The following is a 15,410-nucleotide window of genomic DNA, read 5'->3' on the forward strand; positions in this document are numbered from 1 at the left end:
CTAAGTAACTTGCTTTGTTTACTTATATCGAAACTAACCGAGACAAAATATGCAACTCATTTCCAAAAGGCTTTACCATTTTACGCTTGCTCGAATGTCCTTCTTGAATAAATTCCTCAAGCCAATGATGACAACAGCTTCGCCAAAAGATTATCAAGTAAAGCAACTGATTAAGCCCATAGGCTTAACAGATGCACCAAAGAGCAACACTAAATACTCTCAGGGAAACTCACTAAAAGATATGTTTGATTCGCAAAAGACAAGCCACAGGGTTAAAGAATTGAGCGTTGAATTCAGCAAATCGGGACTTTACGACGTGCAAGTCTTTCAAAAGACGAGAGGGAAGTTGTTTCTGGCCCCAATTTCATATTGGAAGGACACTAAAGCTTTATATTTCCCACATTTGGTTGGCACTTCAATGGATAGTACGAAAGAGCTGAATGTCGAGACTTTATTAAGGGGCAAAATCAGCATAGTGAGATTATTTAGCACAGCGTCCGGTGATAAATTGAGTTCTTCATATTTCCAAGAAACCACTAACAATAATAAAACAATTGACTATTTGGCTGAAGCTGATGCGCGTTTACGTTTAAACAGCAACAATGTGCAAATCATCGAAATCAACCTTATAGAAAACGCTGTGAAAAGTGCCCTTGTCAAAACGCTCACCCGTTGGATCAACCGTGTTCCAACTTGGCGACAGCCCTTCTATTTCGAGTGTTCCAGGGCCCAATGGCCGTTTTCAATTAGAGAGGAACTCTTTTGCAACAACGTTTTTTCTGGCTACGTCTTTCTGGTAGACGAGCACTTGAAAATTAGGTGGGCAGCATGTGGGGAGGCTACTTCATATGAAAAGGAAGCATTGTGGAAGTTCGCTAAAAGTCTCTGAAGTTGACGCTTTGTGCGGCGGCAAACAAGGGATGGGCGGCTATTTGTTGATCGTGTCCTTTTTCTAAATCAACTTTAAGAACAAAAAGAGAAAGAAAAAAAATCAAAGGGACTTAAAAAAACTGGATAGCTATCGTCGACAACATTGGGAAGGAATATATCATGTCGGATTCCATTTTTGAACAACCTTTCGTGTACTGTGGTGTTTGCCATAGAAGAACATCTCATGGAGATCCATTGCGATTGACTTCATGTGCTCATATTCTTTGTTCACAGCATTCGCCATTAACGTCAAAAGTATGTCCCATATGCCATTCGAGCGACATCTCCATAATCAAGCTTGTTGAATCCAAACAACTACCCACCGATATTAGAATATTTTTTGAGCCATTGCCGCCTCTTCTGGAATCGTTGTACAATGTCTCCCAATTTCAATTGAAGGGGCTTTCTAACCAGTGCCAATATTACCAAAACCACTGTTTAAAATTAAGAGAAAAGTGTGCAAGGCAGCAACAGTTGTTGTATCAAGCCAAAGTCGAACTGGATTCTATGGCAGGGTTGAAGAAAAGAATACAAGAATTAGAGACAGTCTTGAAACACAGCAACGTTCCCTCCATTTCACTAGGCCTGATGTCGACAAAAACTAATCATCAAATTCATTATCAACCCCCTCCCACGGTTGACTTAACTGTTGATGACAACAGTTTGGAAGAATTTGAAGCTAAATCATTTATCAAGAAACTGAAAAAAAACTCCTCATTAAGAAATTCTTCGAAGAATAACAACGGCACGACCACCCCATCTGCAAACACTCATATTAATAAGGATCAATCTTTCTACATAGAGACGTTGAAAAATTCTACCAAAAATAGCATTCCACCTCCTAATTTAGATTCAAATGCGAATAATAACCTACCTAACATTTCTACTATTGCAGAATCGACCAATTTAAACAGATTTTCGTACTCTCCGGTACATGCCGCAAAAGACTTCAATAACAAACTGGCGAATTTCGACATTCTCACAAACAACGGCTCTCTATCTTCTAAGAATATATCAAGGCTGTCTTCAGCCTCTTTTCAACCATCTTCGCCGCTGTCCTCATCATCCAGTAGGCTTATTTTGCGGAATAATAATTTTGAAGAATCGCATCATTCGAATAAACCTTTAACGAGTACCTCTACCCAGTTTCCCTCAGCTTTAGAAAAATTAAAAATAACAAGGAAAAGAAATAATACCATTAGTGGCTCGAATAAAATAACTCAAAACTTAAGCTCACATATGAGAAGTGGCGGTCTTGCATTTTCATCCTCATCGAACTCGTTGCAAAACGGTAAAATACAGAAAGCCAATACGTTAAGGCGATCCAATTCAACCCAGCAAATGTCCAATACACAACTCAAAAACGACAATCATCAGCCACCTCGGTCAAGTACTACGTTCTTGAGTGGTTCCAAAAGAAATAATAAGTTTAGAAGAATAAGATAAAGAAACATGAGGGATTCTTCCAGAGGGCACGAATAAACAGTCCTCCGAATAGATAGAGATTGTTACTGTATTATAAAGTTTTTTTTCTATTTTCTCATGTGTTATTATATATAGTATTCTTTTAAAAAAAAATTCGTCGAATTATGTTTTTATTAGATCCTTTCTTTCTTGTCTCTATATTACAAGGGAGTACAAAAAAGGATTATGAATATATGAAAAGAAAATTTTGAAGATAAATAAAACGGCAATTTACGTACCTAGAACAATGGCAGGACGTACTCAGGCCCTGTCCCAATCAAACATGCCATGCACATACATCTATTCTTGAAATCTCAAGGGAGACTATTTTCTAAAAAGCACCAGATTTTTTCAATTGAACATAACAGGCAACAAATGGAATAGCAAATCCAACAGCGAAGAACCCAAAATGAGAAAGAGCATAGGGCGTCTTTCTACCTTTGACTTTGAATGGAATATTCTCATACACACCATCTTTGAAATGGACTGATCTCTTCATGATAATTGGTCTAGCCATAATATTGCTACTTCTCTTTGCTGCGGTTCTAATCATTTGTTGGCACAACATTGTGTATTGAGTATGACTTCTTCTCTATTTAATTGATATGTTGTATGCTTTCTTGAAATCAGTAGACTATAAGATCGTTCTTGTAAATCATTAATCTAACCTTATGAGTTATGCTGTGGTCAATCTTTATTTTCTGTTTTTCTTGATCCCCTAGCTCTTCCGTAAACACCGAACACTTTCTCTCACATGATTGGTGCAAACCGTCCATTAGGAAAAAGTCACTTGCATTATACATATTTTATCGAACTTATTACATAGAAATTAAGATATAGAGTTCATAATTCTATCGCCATTGGCTAGGCCATCAGCAATAATGATAAACCTCTTGTTAATACCTTTTTTACCTAAACTTTTTTGTAAATGCTTCAATATGGCTATTTCTCCCATTGTCACACCGCCCAAGAATACTACAAGTGCAATATCTTCAACGGTATTGAAAGTTCCCTTGGAGCCGTCTATAGACTTTCTCTTGTTATTTTTGATGTTGGCGTTGATCCTCTTGGTAACGCTTTCTGGGACCCACTTACTCTCTTCGATTGCATGTGGATCTCCGTATAGTTGTTCAATCAAATCTTCGGTTTGGGAAACCTTGGGCTCTCTTGATAGTATGAAAGGTTGTTGTGAGGAATAATTATGGAACAATATAGACCTATCATACAACATTTGGACCAGCCTCATTGTCAATGGTACTACACCACTGTAAGCAAAGGTAGCTTCTATGAACTCGTCCTTTTCATCTGTGGTTTTTCCTGCAATATGCTCATCTTCTATAGGCACAGTATTGAGCCATTGTGAAATATAACGATATTCTTTTTGTAATCTTGTAGGCTTGGTTGTGGTTACATGCAAATCTGATTTTCCAGTCTTGCTGGTGAAAAATCCTAACTCAGCCAAGGATTCAAGTTGAAAACAGTTTTCTATTCCCCAAGAATCAATCATAAAAGTTTTCAGATCTTCATAATCTTTTTCACGGAGAGAATTCTTGCAAAGAGACAATAAACAAATTAGCCTGAGAATTTTGTTTCGGTCAACTTCGTATTCATATTGTAATTCTAGTATAATATCCTCAATATCTTTATTAAGTGTGTTCCCCATCAGGATTTCCAGCTCTAACTCCAAGATTTTATTAAAGGATCCATACTCCTCAGTCTCTACCACTTTCAAAACGTCAGATGATAAGGTTGTATGATTTTTCAAAAACGCTTGCCTTTGTTGCAATGAACCCAAAGAATCAACAAATTCTTTAATTTCATGTACACTCTCGGCTTTATGTCTTGTATCGTATTGGGTTTGTAATTCTTTCGCCAATTTATTCAACTGTGGCCCAACGGATCCGAAGTTTAAAAATTTCAAATCATTCCATATTGTATCCTCCCTATAATTGAAATTCATGTCTTTCTCCCCTATCTTAATTCCCGAATTAAATTCATATAGATCGTCCAATATTCCTGCATACGTAAGTTGTGTCAGCAATGGTGTTATAGGATCGACATTTCTCTCTAGGATAATCAAGTCCATTTCTAGTCCGCAATTAGTTCGTTCACCATAAAGTGTACCTTTGATGAACAAATCGTTTTCCGTCAGTTGTTCGTCAATTCTTTTTTTCAAAAGGTGACTACATCTCTTGGACATATTACCTATGGATACAACATTGGTTACGATGCTGTTAGTCTCCAAGATCAAACTTCGCAGAGAATTCACCATATCGTCAACTATTATCGATTCGGTGGCACTTTGCAAGGATCGCAACTCCGGATAATACATATTTACATTTTCCATGTTATACAGAGAATGAGTCAATAAAACGTTATCGTCAATCTGTGGGAACGGTAAGAGATCCCAAGCATAAAGAAAATGTTCATTCGATATTTCTGTTAGTTGAGATTCAATGACATTGGGGAAATGTGGTTCTGTGATGTTCAAGGTATTTTCATCCTTCTGACACTGCTCTGAATTCTTTGAATTTTCGGGAAAAGAAGTTTTCCACTGACAATATATTATATGCAATGGTGATAGGTTGTGCTTCTGAGCAGAATCGCATAATTGTGGAGGAAGCCGAAGGGATGTTCTGACATCAATAAGGAAAATAAGATCCATTTGCGGGACAGTCCCTAGCGCTCCAGATAAGTCGTCGCCTAGTTGATCATTGAGTAGCGTAATTTTTTTCACAGGTGTCGATTGGGTCAATTCCTGAAAAGTCAGTAAATTATTGAGTATGGGCAGAACGCTAGGTTGTACCACAAGAATTTCATCATTCTGAGATATTTCATTTAAGATAGCACACAATCCGTCAGAATTTGTAAATGAAAACTTTCTAGTGTTCCAAAACTTATTCATTGAAGAACAATTGGATAATTTTGAGGGTTAGCAAAGTCAACGTGTTATATTTTCCCTTTTATTTTATGTTGGTTAGTGGGTCAAGATTGAATTAGTTGTAACTATACTTCCCTTGCTAATTTTGATCAATATGAACGTATAGAGTGATTAGTACGATTTCACCACAACATGTATTCATTATACTATCTATCTATCTATCATTATTAGAATTTGCCAACAAAAGAATCATTTGAACACTCTTAGGAAGATGAACCGCTTCTAAGAGCAAACTCTTCATAATATAAGAGCATTTCTGGAGTGATACCCCTTGCAATTCCTTTAAAGGCTTTTTCAAAGTGACGGAATTCTACTTTTGTGACATCTAAATCTTCCATAATAGCAGCCAGTCCAGCTTCTTGGCAGAGCAGCACAACTTCAGCGCCCGAATACCCTTTCGTACGGGCTGCCAATTCTTGAAGATCAACTCCAGAACCTTCTGTGTTAAATTTCTTTGTGCACTTCTTCAAGATCTCTAGCCGGGCGTTTGCGTCGGGTGGACCAACATAAATGTGTCTATCTAGTCTGCCAGGTCTCAAAAGAGCGCCATCAATCTCATCAGGTCTATTCGTTGCCGCAACAATAACAACACCCTTTAATTCTTCAACACCATCAATCTCATTGAGTAAAGATGTCAATACGTGATTAGCCGCTGAAGTGGAACCCCCGTCTCTAACAGGAGACAGGGCATCGATCTCATCAAAAAAGATAATACTTGGAGCTGCAGAACGTGCTTTACGAAATATTTCCCTAATAGCTCTTTCAGATTCACCTACATACTTGTTAAAAACTTCAGGACCTTTCACAGCAAAAAAATTTATACCAGATTCTGTAGCCAGAGCTTTTGCGGTTAAGGTTTTAGAGCATCCCGGTGGCCCATAGAGTAAAACACCCTTCGGCGCAGATATTCCCAATCTGGCGAATGTCTCGGAGGCTTCCAAAGGCAACTGTATCATTTCTTTCATTTTGGTTTTAAGCTCATCTTGGCCGCCAATATCAGACCAATAAACTTTCGGCATTTCCAAGAAGATTTCTCTCATTGCACTAGGCCTAATGTCCACCATTGCACTTTCCACGTCTTTTAAAGTAACTATTAAGGAAAACTTGTCAATATCTGCATCCAGCCCCAGCCCTCGTTGAATAGTCTTCATGACAGACTCTCTACAGAGAGCAGTTAAGTCAGCACCGACGTAACCATGCGTTTTAGAAGCAATGTGCTTGATTTCTTCTAAATTCAAAGCATGACGATCTGGGGACATTTTTGAAAATTGCCTAGTCAAAATGTCGAACCTGGCATCAACGTCTGGTATACCAATTTCAACCTCTTGATCAAACCTACCAGGTCTTCTTAAAGCTGGATCGACGCAGTTGGGCCTATTTGTAGCAGCAATTACTATTAATCTACCAGCAGCACCCATACCATCCATCAGTGTTAACAATGTAGCGACGACTCTACTTTCGACCTCACCTGAGTCATCGTTTGCTCTGTTGGGCGCTATCGAATCGATTTCGTCAATGAAAATAATGGAAGGCTGGTATTTTCTGGCTTCGTTGAAAATTTCCCTTAATGCTGATTCGGTTTCACCAAGATATTTTGAGACAATTGAGGGACCGTTAATAGTTAAGACGTGCGCATTAGATGTATTTGCCACAACCCTTAGCAACATAGTTTTACCAGTACCTGGGGGGCCGTGGAGCAGTATGCCTCGAGGAGGAGAAACGCCAAAACTGCTAAACAGTGTTGGTTGGTGGAGAGGTATTTCTATGGCACTTTTCAATGATTCTATCTCTTTGTTTAAGCCACCCACTGCCGCGTAGGATATGGGCTCTGGCAGATTATATTTACGACTTGCTTGCATTTCCTTGGTAAACGCGATATGCGTAGAACCTTTCCTGAATATAAAAGGTGGAGATAGATAATATTGACCATTTGAACTACCGTATACTTCGTCCGAGTTAAGATCTAATTGGCTGACGTCGGGCAACGAACCATCACTCGTATCAGTAATGACAACATCAATGCTTCCATCGCCTGTTTTTGTTTTTAAGTTGCGAAAAATCATTCCAGGCATTATAATGCCGCTATCATTTAGTAGTTTCTGAATTACTTTTTCGTCGATGCATTCCAAAATATTACACTCTTGTAGGGACCCTATTGCAATTTTCGTGGCGTAAGGTGGTTGTACTTGAGCTTTTTTTAATTCTAGGCGATCACCAAGAATAATATTTCCAACAGACCGTATAGTATTAGAAAGAGTAATGACGTTGACAGGATGTGTTTCCTCATTATCCGCTTTCGCTATTACCAAGATTCCATTCTCACCGACTTTGCTGATGGTACAAAAAGATCCCGGATTCACCCCTAGTGCAGATAATACGTTTGGATGAATATACGCTGTACACGTTTCCTCTTCATGGTCCTCTGAGGGGTGCGGTCTAGTGATGAATTCAGCAGGCAGTTTGAATTTTGGATCAGCATTGCCAGAACCTGCAGTCGACTTTTTTTTTGAACTGGATGAACTGGATTTAGGAGCCATTTTGTTCTAACACGTTAGTAAACTCTCAATCGGAAAATTCGAGGCTTTCGTTCGCATAACACCAAGATGCATTTTAAGCGATGAGATGTTGAAGTGTAAAATTTTTTTACTATTGCCGGGCCGCTTATTTACATGAAAAAGTATAAAAATGAACTACTTTTCAGAAGATATAAAAACGATACTCATGCATGTGCGCGCACTGACATCAAAGCATAGTCCACGGTTATTAAAATTTACACAGGTTAATGATCAAAGAGACTTGAACGTTGAAAAGGACTTGCCTATAGGTACAAACTTGCAGCGAATACAATATCTCTTTTGATTAGCTCTTGAGCTCTGCTCATCTTCATGTGTAAAGTAGAATTACCAATGATAATCGATGCAGTCTTAACTTCACGGCAAATTTCATCTAACCATGTGATGACTCTGACCACGGTACCCTCAGCTTCAGGGCTCATTTCCATAATTTCTTTGAACGATAAACCACGGGCCCACTCGTACACGACATTCATCATAGCAAACCTCTTTCTTTCTAAAAACTCCGCTTCATCCTGAGTTAATGAAATTTGGTGGGTACCGAATGCGCCAAGCATTTTCTTGTAGATTTCTTCAATCCTTTCTTTACCCTTTGCTAGCCTTGGTGTGACAATGGGAGATTCTTCTTCTCTGGTTTTGCCTTCGTAAACAAACACCGATAATAAGGCGACTATTTCTTCAGGTTCGAAACTTCCCAAGAAATTGTCCAAAATTAACTCGGTCAGAACTAATTCATAACCGGAATTGATTTCACATGCTACTCTACCCTTTAATAGGACGTTGTGGTTTTGATCGATAAATCCAGTATCTTTCAGAACAGCTAATCTCTTTTCATAATCGGGCAGCAGGCTCAAGTTTTGGTCAGACATCAAATGATACAATTCTTTGATTTTCTCTTCAATTACATGCGCCTTGTACCTCGGAACGATATGCTGGCTTAAATCAGGACATTTGGTGCTTTTTAGTCCAAATATCTCATCTCTCATGTTTGCACGGTCCAGCAAGATCTGGTGAATTTTCAAACCCTGCTTTTCAATATTGATTGCTTCTTTGAGTGTCTTTCCTTCTAAGATGTTATTCGTTTCAGCTTTAAATTCACTTAGAGCTGTTGCATCTTTCTTCATAACCTTACCCAATGGAGCAGCAAATTTTCGCGTTGTGATCACTTCAATAGCTGTTACGGGAACTTCTTCCATATAAAAATCTGTTTTCTCGAACATCGGAAAATTTCTTTTTCTGTACCCATCCGCTTTTGGGAAGTATATTAAATGATTTGGTTCGCCATTTGGAAGTGTGTACGATTTTGTGAAGGTCATAATGACACAAACGGCATCCTTCAGGGAAACTTTGAATATAAAACCTAATTTGAGACAATCGTTGTTGTCTCTGAAGGAAACGAGTCTTCCCTCTTTCAAAACATGTAGAATTGAAGGAGATTTGACCATTTCTTGCATCAGATTTACTGTTGCCTCTTTGTAAGCTAACATTAATCTCAAGAACTTTTCGATATCATCGTCACATATTTCACAACTTTTATATTCTATAGTTTGTAATTCCGCCTGCAATAATTTGATTTGCTTTTCGTGTTCGGGTTGTAAAGTTTCCTTGGCGTTTTCACTGAAAGAATACTTAATCATTTCTTCAACTCTTAATGCTTCGATTCTCAGAAGATTTAAAATCATATTGTATGTTAGCCTAAACTGAGATTGCAATCTTGTTGGAACACCCATTGTCACTTCCTTGAATGTAGCAAGAGATAGAGGACTATTATACGCCATGACGATAACTGTACCGGTAGAATCCAAACCTCTTCTGCCGGCTCTACCAGCCATTTGGGTAAACTCTCCTGGGGTTAATTCTCTTAATCCGTTACCATCATGTTTACGAATGCTACTGAAAATAACGGTTCTTGTGGGAAGGTTCAAACCCATGGCGAAAGTTTCTGTAGCAAATAAAACTTTAATGAAACCTTTGGAAAATAATATTTCAATCAACTCTTTGACAATGGGTAATAGACCACCATGATGTACGGCTATACCACGTTCAAGTAATGATCTCGTTTTGAGAATTTGAGGTAAGTCTCTATCCTCTTTCTTCAAACGAGTAATCGACTTTTCGATGAACATGTGAATTTGTGATTTTTCCTTATTGTTGCAGAAGTTAATTCCTTCAAGCCAGTCGGCATATTCTTCACATCTCTTCTTACTGAACACAAATACAACCATTGGCAGTAATTCTCTTTTTCTGAGGTAGTTAACAATTTCAGGCCATGTTTTTTTCGAAGGGCCATCTTGAGTGAAGAACTTACGTTTATTAGAGCCCATTGCGCCAGCACCTCTTGAACCTCCACGGTTAGCATTCCCACGTGTTGAATTGCCACGACCTCCTCTTCCACCCCGCGTATTACCTCCACCGCGTCCACCTCTTGCTGTGGAGCCGCCTTTTCCGGTATCTGATTTGGAAGGAATTCCCTTTGTACTGTCTCCGTTTAAAATTTCTTTGTGTTTTCTGAAATTGGCATCCAAAAATTCTGAATTTTGATTGATGACTGGAATCAATTCCTTCTTGGTCCAAATGTTTATTTCTAGTGGAACCGGTCTTTTTGGGGTAGAAATAACGTAAATATTTTTTTGCTTAGTCCTTCCGATCCAATTGGCAAATTCATAAGTGTTAGGAACAGTTGCAGATAGTAGGATAAATTTGACGTGCTGAGGAAGCATGATAATAACTTCTTCCCAAACAACACCACGGTCTTGATCATTGACGTAGTGAACTTCATCAAAAATGACAAACTCAACGTCTCTTATCAGATCGGCGCCTCTATATAGCATCGACCGTAAAATTTCTGTCGTCATAATTAAACAATTTGCATCCGGATTAATCTGCACGTCACCGGTGATCAATCCAATGTCGACATCGTCAAAAGTTTCTTTGAAGTCTCGGAATTTTTGATTAGATAGAGCTTTAATAGGCGATGTATAAATAGTTTTGGTCATGTTCCTGTGTGCCATAGCAATTGCATATTCTGCAACCACAGTTTTACCAGCAGATGTGTGAGCGGCGACAAAAACGGAGTCACCTTGTTCGAGGTGATAAACGGCTTCCTTTTGGAAAGTGTCTAATTCGAAAGGCCACGTCCTAGCAGGATTGGGAATCAGTTGATCAAAATTTTCAATTTTATGGTTTAAATCGACAACATGGGCCCACTCCTTTTTTAACGGAACATTTTTTTGAACAGCTTTAGTTCTGCCAAAGTCAATTCCAATTGGCAATAATTCATCGATTTCGGCATCATCAGCATTATTGGCGGTTGTTTCTTCAGTAGCTTCCTCTATAATCTCATCAGACAGAGTTTTATTGAAGTTTTCCTCTGCTTTTATTTTTTCCTCGTCTATTTCCATCTTAATGCTTAATTCGTTATCTATTTCGTCTAGTTGCTTCAATTCTTTCAATTGCCCGTTTTGATCCTCGTTGTCAACGGCAGTATCCACTGGTTTGATACCTCTTTTCATGCCTTCTGGAATATCGAATAAACCTTGGTCATCCTTGTGTAAAAGCTTGGTAGCGTTAGACATTGCGGATATTCCATTTTGTTCTGAATCTGTTTTCATGGATTTCATGGGAATACCACCTGGTGTGAAAGGTAATTGTGCTGTAGACCCTCTTACAGAGTTTTTGTTATGGTTGATACTTCTTGTGATTGATAGCGAATTCGATGCATTGGCATTGGTAATTTCCTTCAGATTAACCTCTTCTTTATAGCCTGAAATTTTACCTTCAAGGCCTGTTCTTTTGAACTGGTATGACGTTCGATTAATTGGGTTGGGAATTTTCAACAATTCCTTATAGTCCAATCTATCAGAATGATCGTCTAAGAAGTTCATTTGCGGTACGTCTTGAACCATATCTAATAAGTTCCAGGGAAGAATATTTGAAGGCTTCAAAAATCTATCTTTTATGACGTCGTTAGCATTTTTTGGTTCGTTAGTACTCGCAAAATTCAATTTGGTGATACGATCTTCGAAGAGCTCCATCTCGGCATCGTTAGTGATCTCCTTTAACGATTGATATAGCACCTGTATAGAGCTGCTGTCTAGTCTCTCAGACATCGGAGATAATAATGGCATGAAAGGTTTGCTGTACTTGGTTTGATAGTTCTGGAAAATGAATGAGTGAGTGAGTTCATATTTTGTAGTTTCTTTGTTGGCTTTTGAACTTATTTACATATTCTTATTCAAGCTATCGTTTACCGTGATAACATAGGCCAAAAGGCTTGGTCTTCCTGAGAAATTTATTAAGAGGAAAAAAAATTCTTCTCGGTATTCATTACTATATAGACTATGAATTGATCTAGGTGATGAGATCATGTGCAATGGTTAACCTTATTGGGTTAATGTTTTTTTTAAGTATATGAGCTTTATAATGTTACAGTTGATATGAAAATGAAAAATTACGTGGTCTTCACTTTTTCAAACCTCTATTCGTTTCCAAAATCATTTCTATCTTTGTTTTCTTTCTTTTCCATTTTTTTTTTCTCCATGTTTGAGCATATCATCATTTGATTCATCCGAATACAAACGATGAAAATGTGTACTCTGGCCCTCGATTGGAGGAGAAATTAGAATCCAATTACTCTTCTTCACTTTCACTACTAACATCATCATCTGAAGAGGACGAAAATCCGTTGTGTGCGGTGCTTTGAGCTTGTCTAGGCGAGCCGTTTTGACTCAAAGGAGAGGCACTGTCTAAGATAGCCAGTTTATTTTTGATTTTTTCTATCTGTTTACTTTGTTCTTCTTGGCTTAATGCTTTAGATCTTCTTTTCCTGCTGCCTGCACTTGTAGGTGATAAAGATGAAGTATCTCGAGTAATGCCAGAGGGGCCATCTAGCCCGTTGGAGGTGCCGGAGGAGCTTTCATATTGTCTAAAGAAAGTGTTGTACAGCGTTAAGATAGTATGGTTATCCAGAGTGTCAAGATCTAGCTCCACTTCGTCGTCTTCAGAAATATTGGGCATAGATTTTTTGATTATGTCGATAGCTCTTTCCAACTTTGAAGTTGGTAAATCATTGATCCTTTCGGTGATAATACGTTTCATATCGTAAGTCACGACAGTCTTTAGTTTATTCTTCTTATCCCGCCTGCCATGAGAAGATGCGCTCTTAGATCCACTCCTTCCCTTGGATCTCTTACCACGTTTCTTAGATCCACGTGCCAACCGCCTTTCCTTTCTTATTTTCTCCAGTTCTTGCTTTTTCAACTGTTGCAATTCTACTTTCATTCTTGCCAGTTGTTCTTCCAAGTATTGGATAGCTGGGTTCGTTATTATGGTTTCATCGATGTCGGACTCTGAATATTCGGATTCATAATCTTCGTAGTCGCCTTGATTTCTCGAATCTTCATCGGAATCGTATTCATCCAAGTTAGGTCTGTCGGCCCATTTGGAATTGAAAACTTCCTCTAAACGATGACCCATCATATTAACGATCGTGCCATCTGGATTAAACTTGTAGCAGTTTTTGAATACTAGCCTAACGTCCCTTTCAAAATCTTCCATTGTTTGATACTCCCAATCATTCAATTTCTTAGCGATTGTCCCTAAATCCATGGGCTCCTTAACATAGTCAAAATAAGTGGGCAAATTCATAGACACTGGGTCCACTGGTTCCAAAAATGGGTAATTATAGGAAGCATGCCTTTTAGCCACTAATTCTTTGAGTATATTCTGACAAAATTTCATCGCTTGCTGCAGCCGTTTAGACTTGGGTTTCTTCGATTCATACGGATAGATGTCCTTTGATTTTGGTGGGTGTATAGTTCTTTTTGGCCTTCCATTATGAGTTTGAGCTCGTCTAATTACAATTGGAGCGTCTTCTTGGGCACTGGACCGACGCCCCTTAGCCACTACAGGAGCGGCGTCCTTGGCAGGCATATTCAGCATATGTTTTTCGAAAGAAGCCTGTATGTTTCTTGCCATCTGTGATATGCCTGCATTTGGACCGTTGAATCTAATACTGTTGTTAACCATGAGATTAAAATCTTCGGTGATTTGCTCTGGAAATTCATAAGCGCCGACGTTTAACTTCCTCTCTATTGTAGAAAGATCCATTGGTCTCTTAACGTAGTTAAAGTAAAATGGAATGTCCAACTTCACCGGATCAACCGGTTGCAAGAAGGGCCTTGCATCCTTTAAGCGCTTTACGGCTTTGACAGCTAACAATGCATGTTTCTGTTGATGCTTCGGAATTGGATTCTGAGGAAGATTATTCATATCTGGCTCCGGGGGAGGAGCCGGAGCAGGCTCCTTTGGAGCCTCTTTCGGAAGTTCTTGTTTTAATTCTTCGTTTGAAAAGAAATTCCCCTGTTCGCCACCTTGTTCCCCTTCTTCTTTCTTCTTCAGCCCCTGCTGTTCCTCTTTCGCGCTGACTCCGGTGGCGTTGTATGCATTTTCTTCGTTAGCCGCCAACGTGGAATCTTCTACCGTACCGTTTTCTTCAAGCTGAACAGGCGCGGTGGTGAAGGCACCTCCATTCAGCTTGACCTTTTTGGTATTCAGCTCATCGTTGACGGGGGTCTTATCCTCTGCAAGACCATTTGAAGAATTCCCGTTCTCACCCTGAACCTGATCTATGTGTCTTTTTAGATTACTGGAAACGTCGCCATTGACATTACTAATGTTAACATCCACGTCGTTCTGTACGGGTGTGATATCGGTCATTACGTACGTTTGTCAGAGCCGTTGAGATTCGACTGCCTTTCTATTTCGTTTACTATGGCAAGAAAGATAAAAAAATCAATGATTTGGGAAGAAGCGACCCAATAGGCAGAATTAAGGGACAAGAAAAACCCGCTTTGTTTAAATACTTCGCGACGACGCGCGACGACCGACGACGGCCGACTTTATGAGTTCACGGAGCAAGCCTGAACCAGCTACACACACAAAGTGCGCGGGGCATCGCCCCAGGGGGCACGGATGCAAACATCTTCAAGAAAAAAATTGCCGGGTTATGCAAACATGAACAGGCGCAAGACATCACAATACAACTCTTCCGCGGCTCATGCCACCTGCAGTGTGGCAGCAAATACGGCGAAAAATGTAAATCCGAGGGTCTAATATGGGATGGACGATGATGTGTTTTTGACACGATTTATCAGTGAGTGAAAGCGAATCTTATGTAAACGCTTATAGCACCCTGCCGAATCATGCGGTTTGCCTAAAAATAATCGTGACAACTGGTTTATGCAATAGGTGCGTTCGGGTCTATTCGTACTCCACTATCGGTATTTTTTGTGTATTTGATCCGTAGTTAAGATGATATCTTAATTCAAAATTCGATAATATTCTGTCCGAGCTCTCTAAGATTTTTCAAAGTATCATTTTCCCCATGCTGCCAATACTTCGGCAGTGTTTGTTATGGTTTTTTTTTGGACCCATACCTCACGTGTTTCAACGGCACCAGTGCATTTCCTAGGTTCCGTCCCGCAAAAAATAAAAAATAACCA

At 39.1% G+C, this 15,410-nt stretch overlaps 7 protein-coding genes across 7 annotated transcripts; 2 read left to right on the forward strand and 5 right to left on the reverse strand.

The window, feature by feature from the left end:
• Positions 1-49: 49 nt before the first annotated feature.
• Positions 50-889, forward strand: ATP10 (Atp10p; the record flags this gene model as incomplete). The annotated part of the gene is made up of 1 exon (XM_056230012.1): positions 50-889. One exon carries the CDS (start codon positions 50-52, stop codon positions 887-889), a length of 840 nt encoding a protein of 279 aa, XP_056083974.1.
• Positions 890-1,050: 161 nt separating this feature from the next.
• Positions 1,051-2,376, forward strand: CST9 (SUMO ligase CST9; the record flags this gene model as incomplete). The annotated part of the gene is made up of 1 exon (XM_056230013.1): positions 1,051-2,376. One exon carries the CDS (start codon positions 1,051-1,053, stop codon positions 2,374-2,376), a length of 1,326 nt encoding a protein of 441 aa, XP_056083975.1.
• A 349-nt stretch (positions 2,377-2,725) lies between these two features.
• COX8 (cytochrome c oxidase subunit VIII) lies at positions 2,726-2,962 on the reverse strand (the record flags this gene model as incomplete). Its single annotated transcript, XM_056230015.1, has 1 exon — positions 2,726-2,962. One exon carries the CDS (start codon positions 2,960-2,962, stop codon positions 2,726-2,728), a length of 237 nt encoding a protein of 78 aa, XP_056083976.1.
• Positions 2,963-3,223: 261 nt separating this feature from the next.
• VPS33 (tethering complex ATP-binding subunit VPS33) lies at positions 3,224-5,299 on the reverse strand (the record flags this gene model as incomplete). The annotated part of the gene is made up of 1 exon (XM_056230016.1): positions 3,224-5,299. One exon carries the CDS (start codon positions 5,297-5,299, stop codon positions 3,224-3,226), a length of 2,076 nt encoding a protein of 691 aa, XP_056083977.1.
• A 239-nt stretch (positions 5,300-5,538) lies between these two features.
• AFG2 (AAA family ATPase AFG2) lies at positions 5,539-7,872 on the reverse strand (the record flags this gene model as incomplete). The annotated part of the gene is made up of 1 exon (XM_056230017.1): positions 5,539-7,872. The coding sequence occupies one exon, from the start codon at positions 7,870-7,872 to the stop codon at positions 5,539-5,541; it is 2,334 nt and encodes a 777-aa protein (XP_056083978.1).
• Positions 7,873-8,153: 281 nt separating this feature from the next.
• On the reverse strand, positions 8,154-12,017 carry SKI2 (SKI complex RNA helicase subunit SKI2; the record flags this gene model as incomplete). The annotated part of the gene is made up of 1 exon (XM_056230018.1): positions 8,154-12,017. The coding sequence occupies one exon, from the start codon at positions 12,015-12,017 to the stop codon at positions 8,154-8,156; it is 3,864 nt and encodes a 1,287-aa protein (XP_056083979.1).
• Positions 12,018-12,537: 520 nt separating this feature from the next.
• BDF1 (chromatin-binding protein BDF1) lies at positions 12,538-14,625 on the reverse strand (the record flags this gene model as incomplete). The annotated part of the gene is made up of 1 exon (XM_056230019.1): positions 12,538-14,625. One exon carries the CDS (start codon positions 14,623-14,625, stop codon positions 12,538-12,540), a length of 2,088 nt encoding a protein of 695 aa, XP_056083980.1.
• Between the last annotated feature and the right edge of the window lie 785 nt (positions 14,626-15,410).

The sequence above is a fragment of the Saccharomyces kudriavzevii genome, assembly GCF_947243775.1.
Source record: "Saccharomyces kudriavzevii IFO 1802 strain IFO1802 genome assembly, chromosome: 12".
In the NCBI taxonomy this organism is placed as follows: domain Eukaryota; kingdom Fungi; phylum Ascomycota; class Saccharomycetes; order Saccharomycetales; family Saccharomycetaceae; genus Saccharomyces; species Saccharomyces kudriavzevii.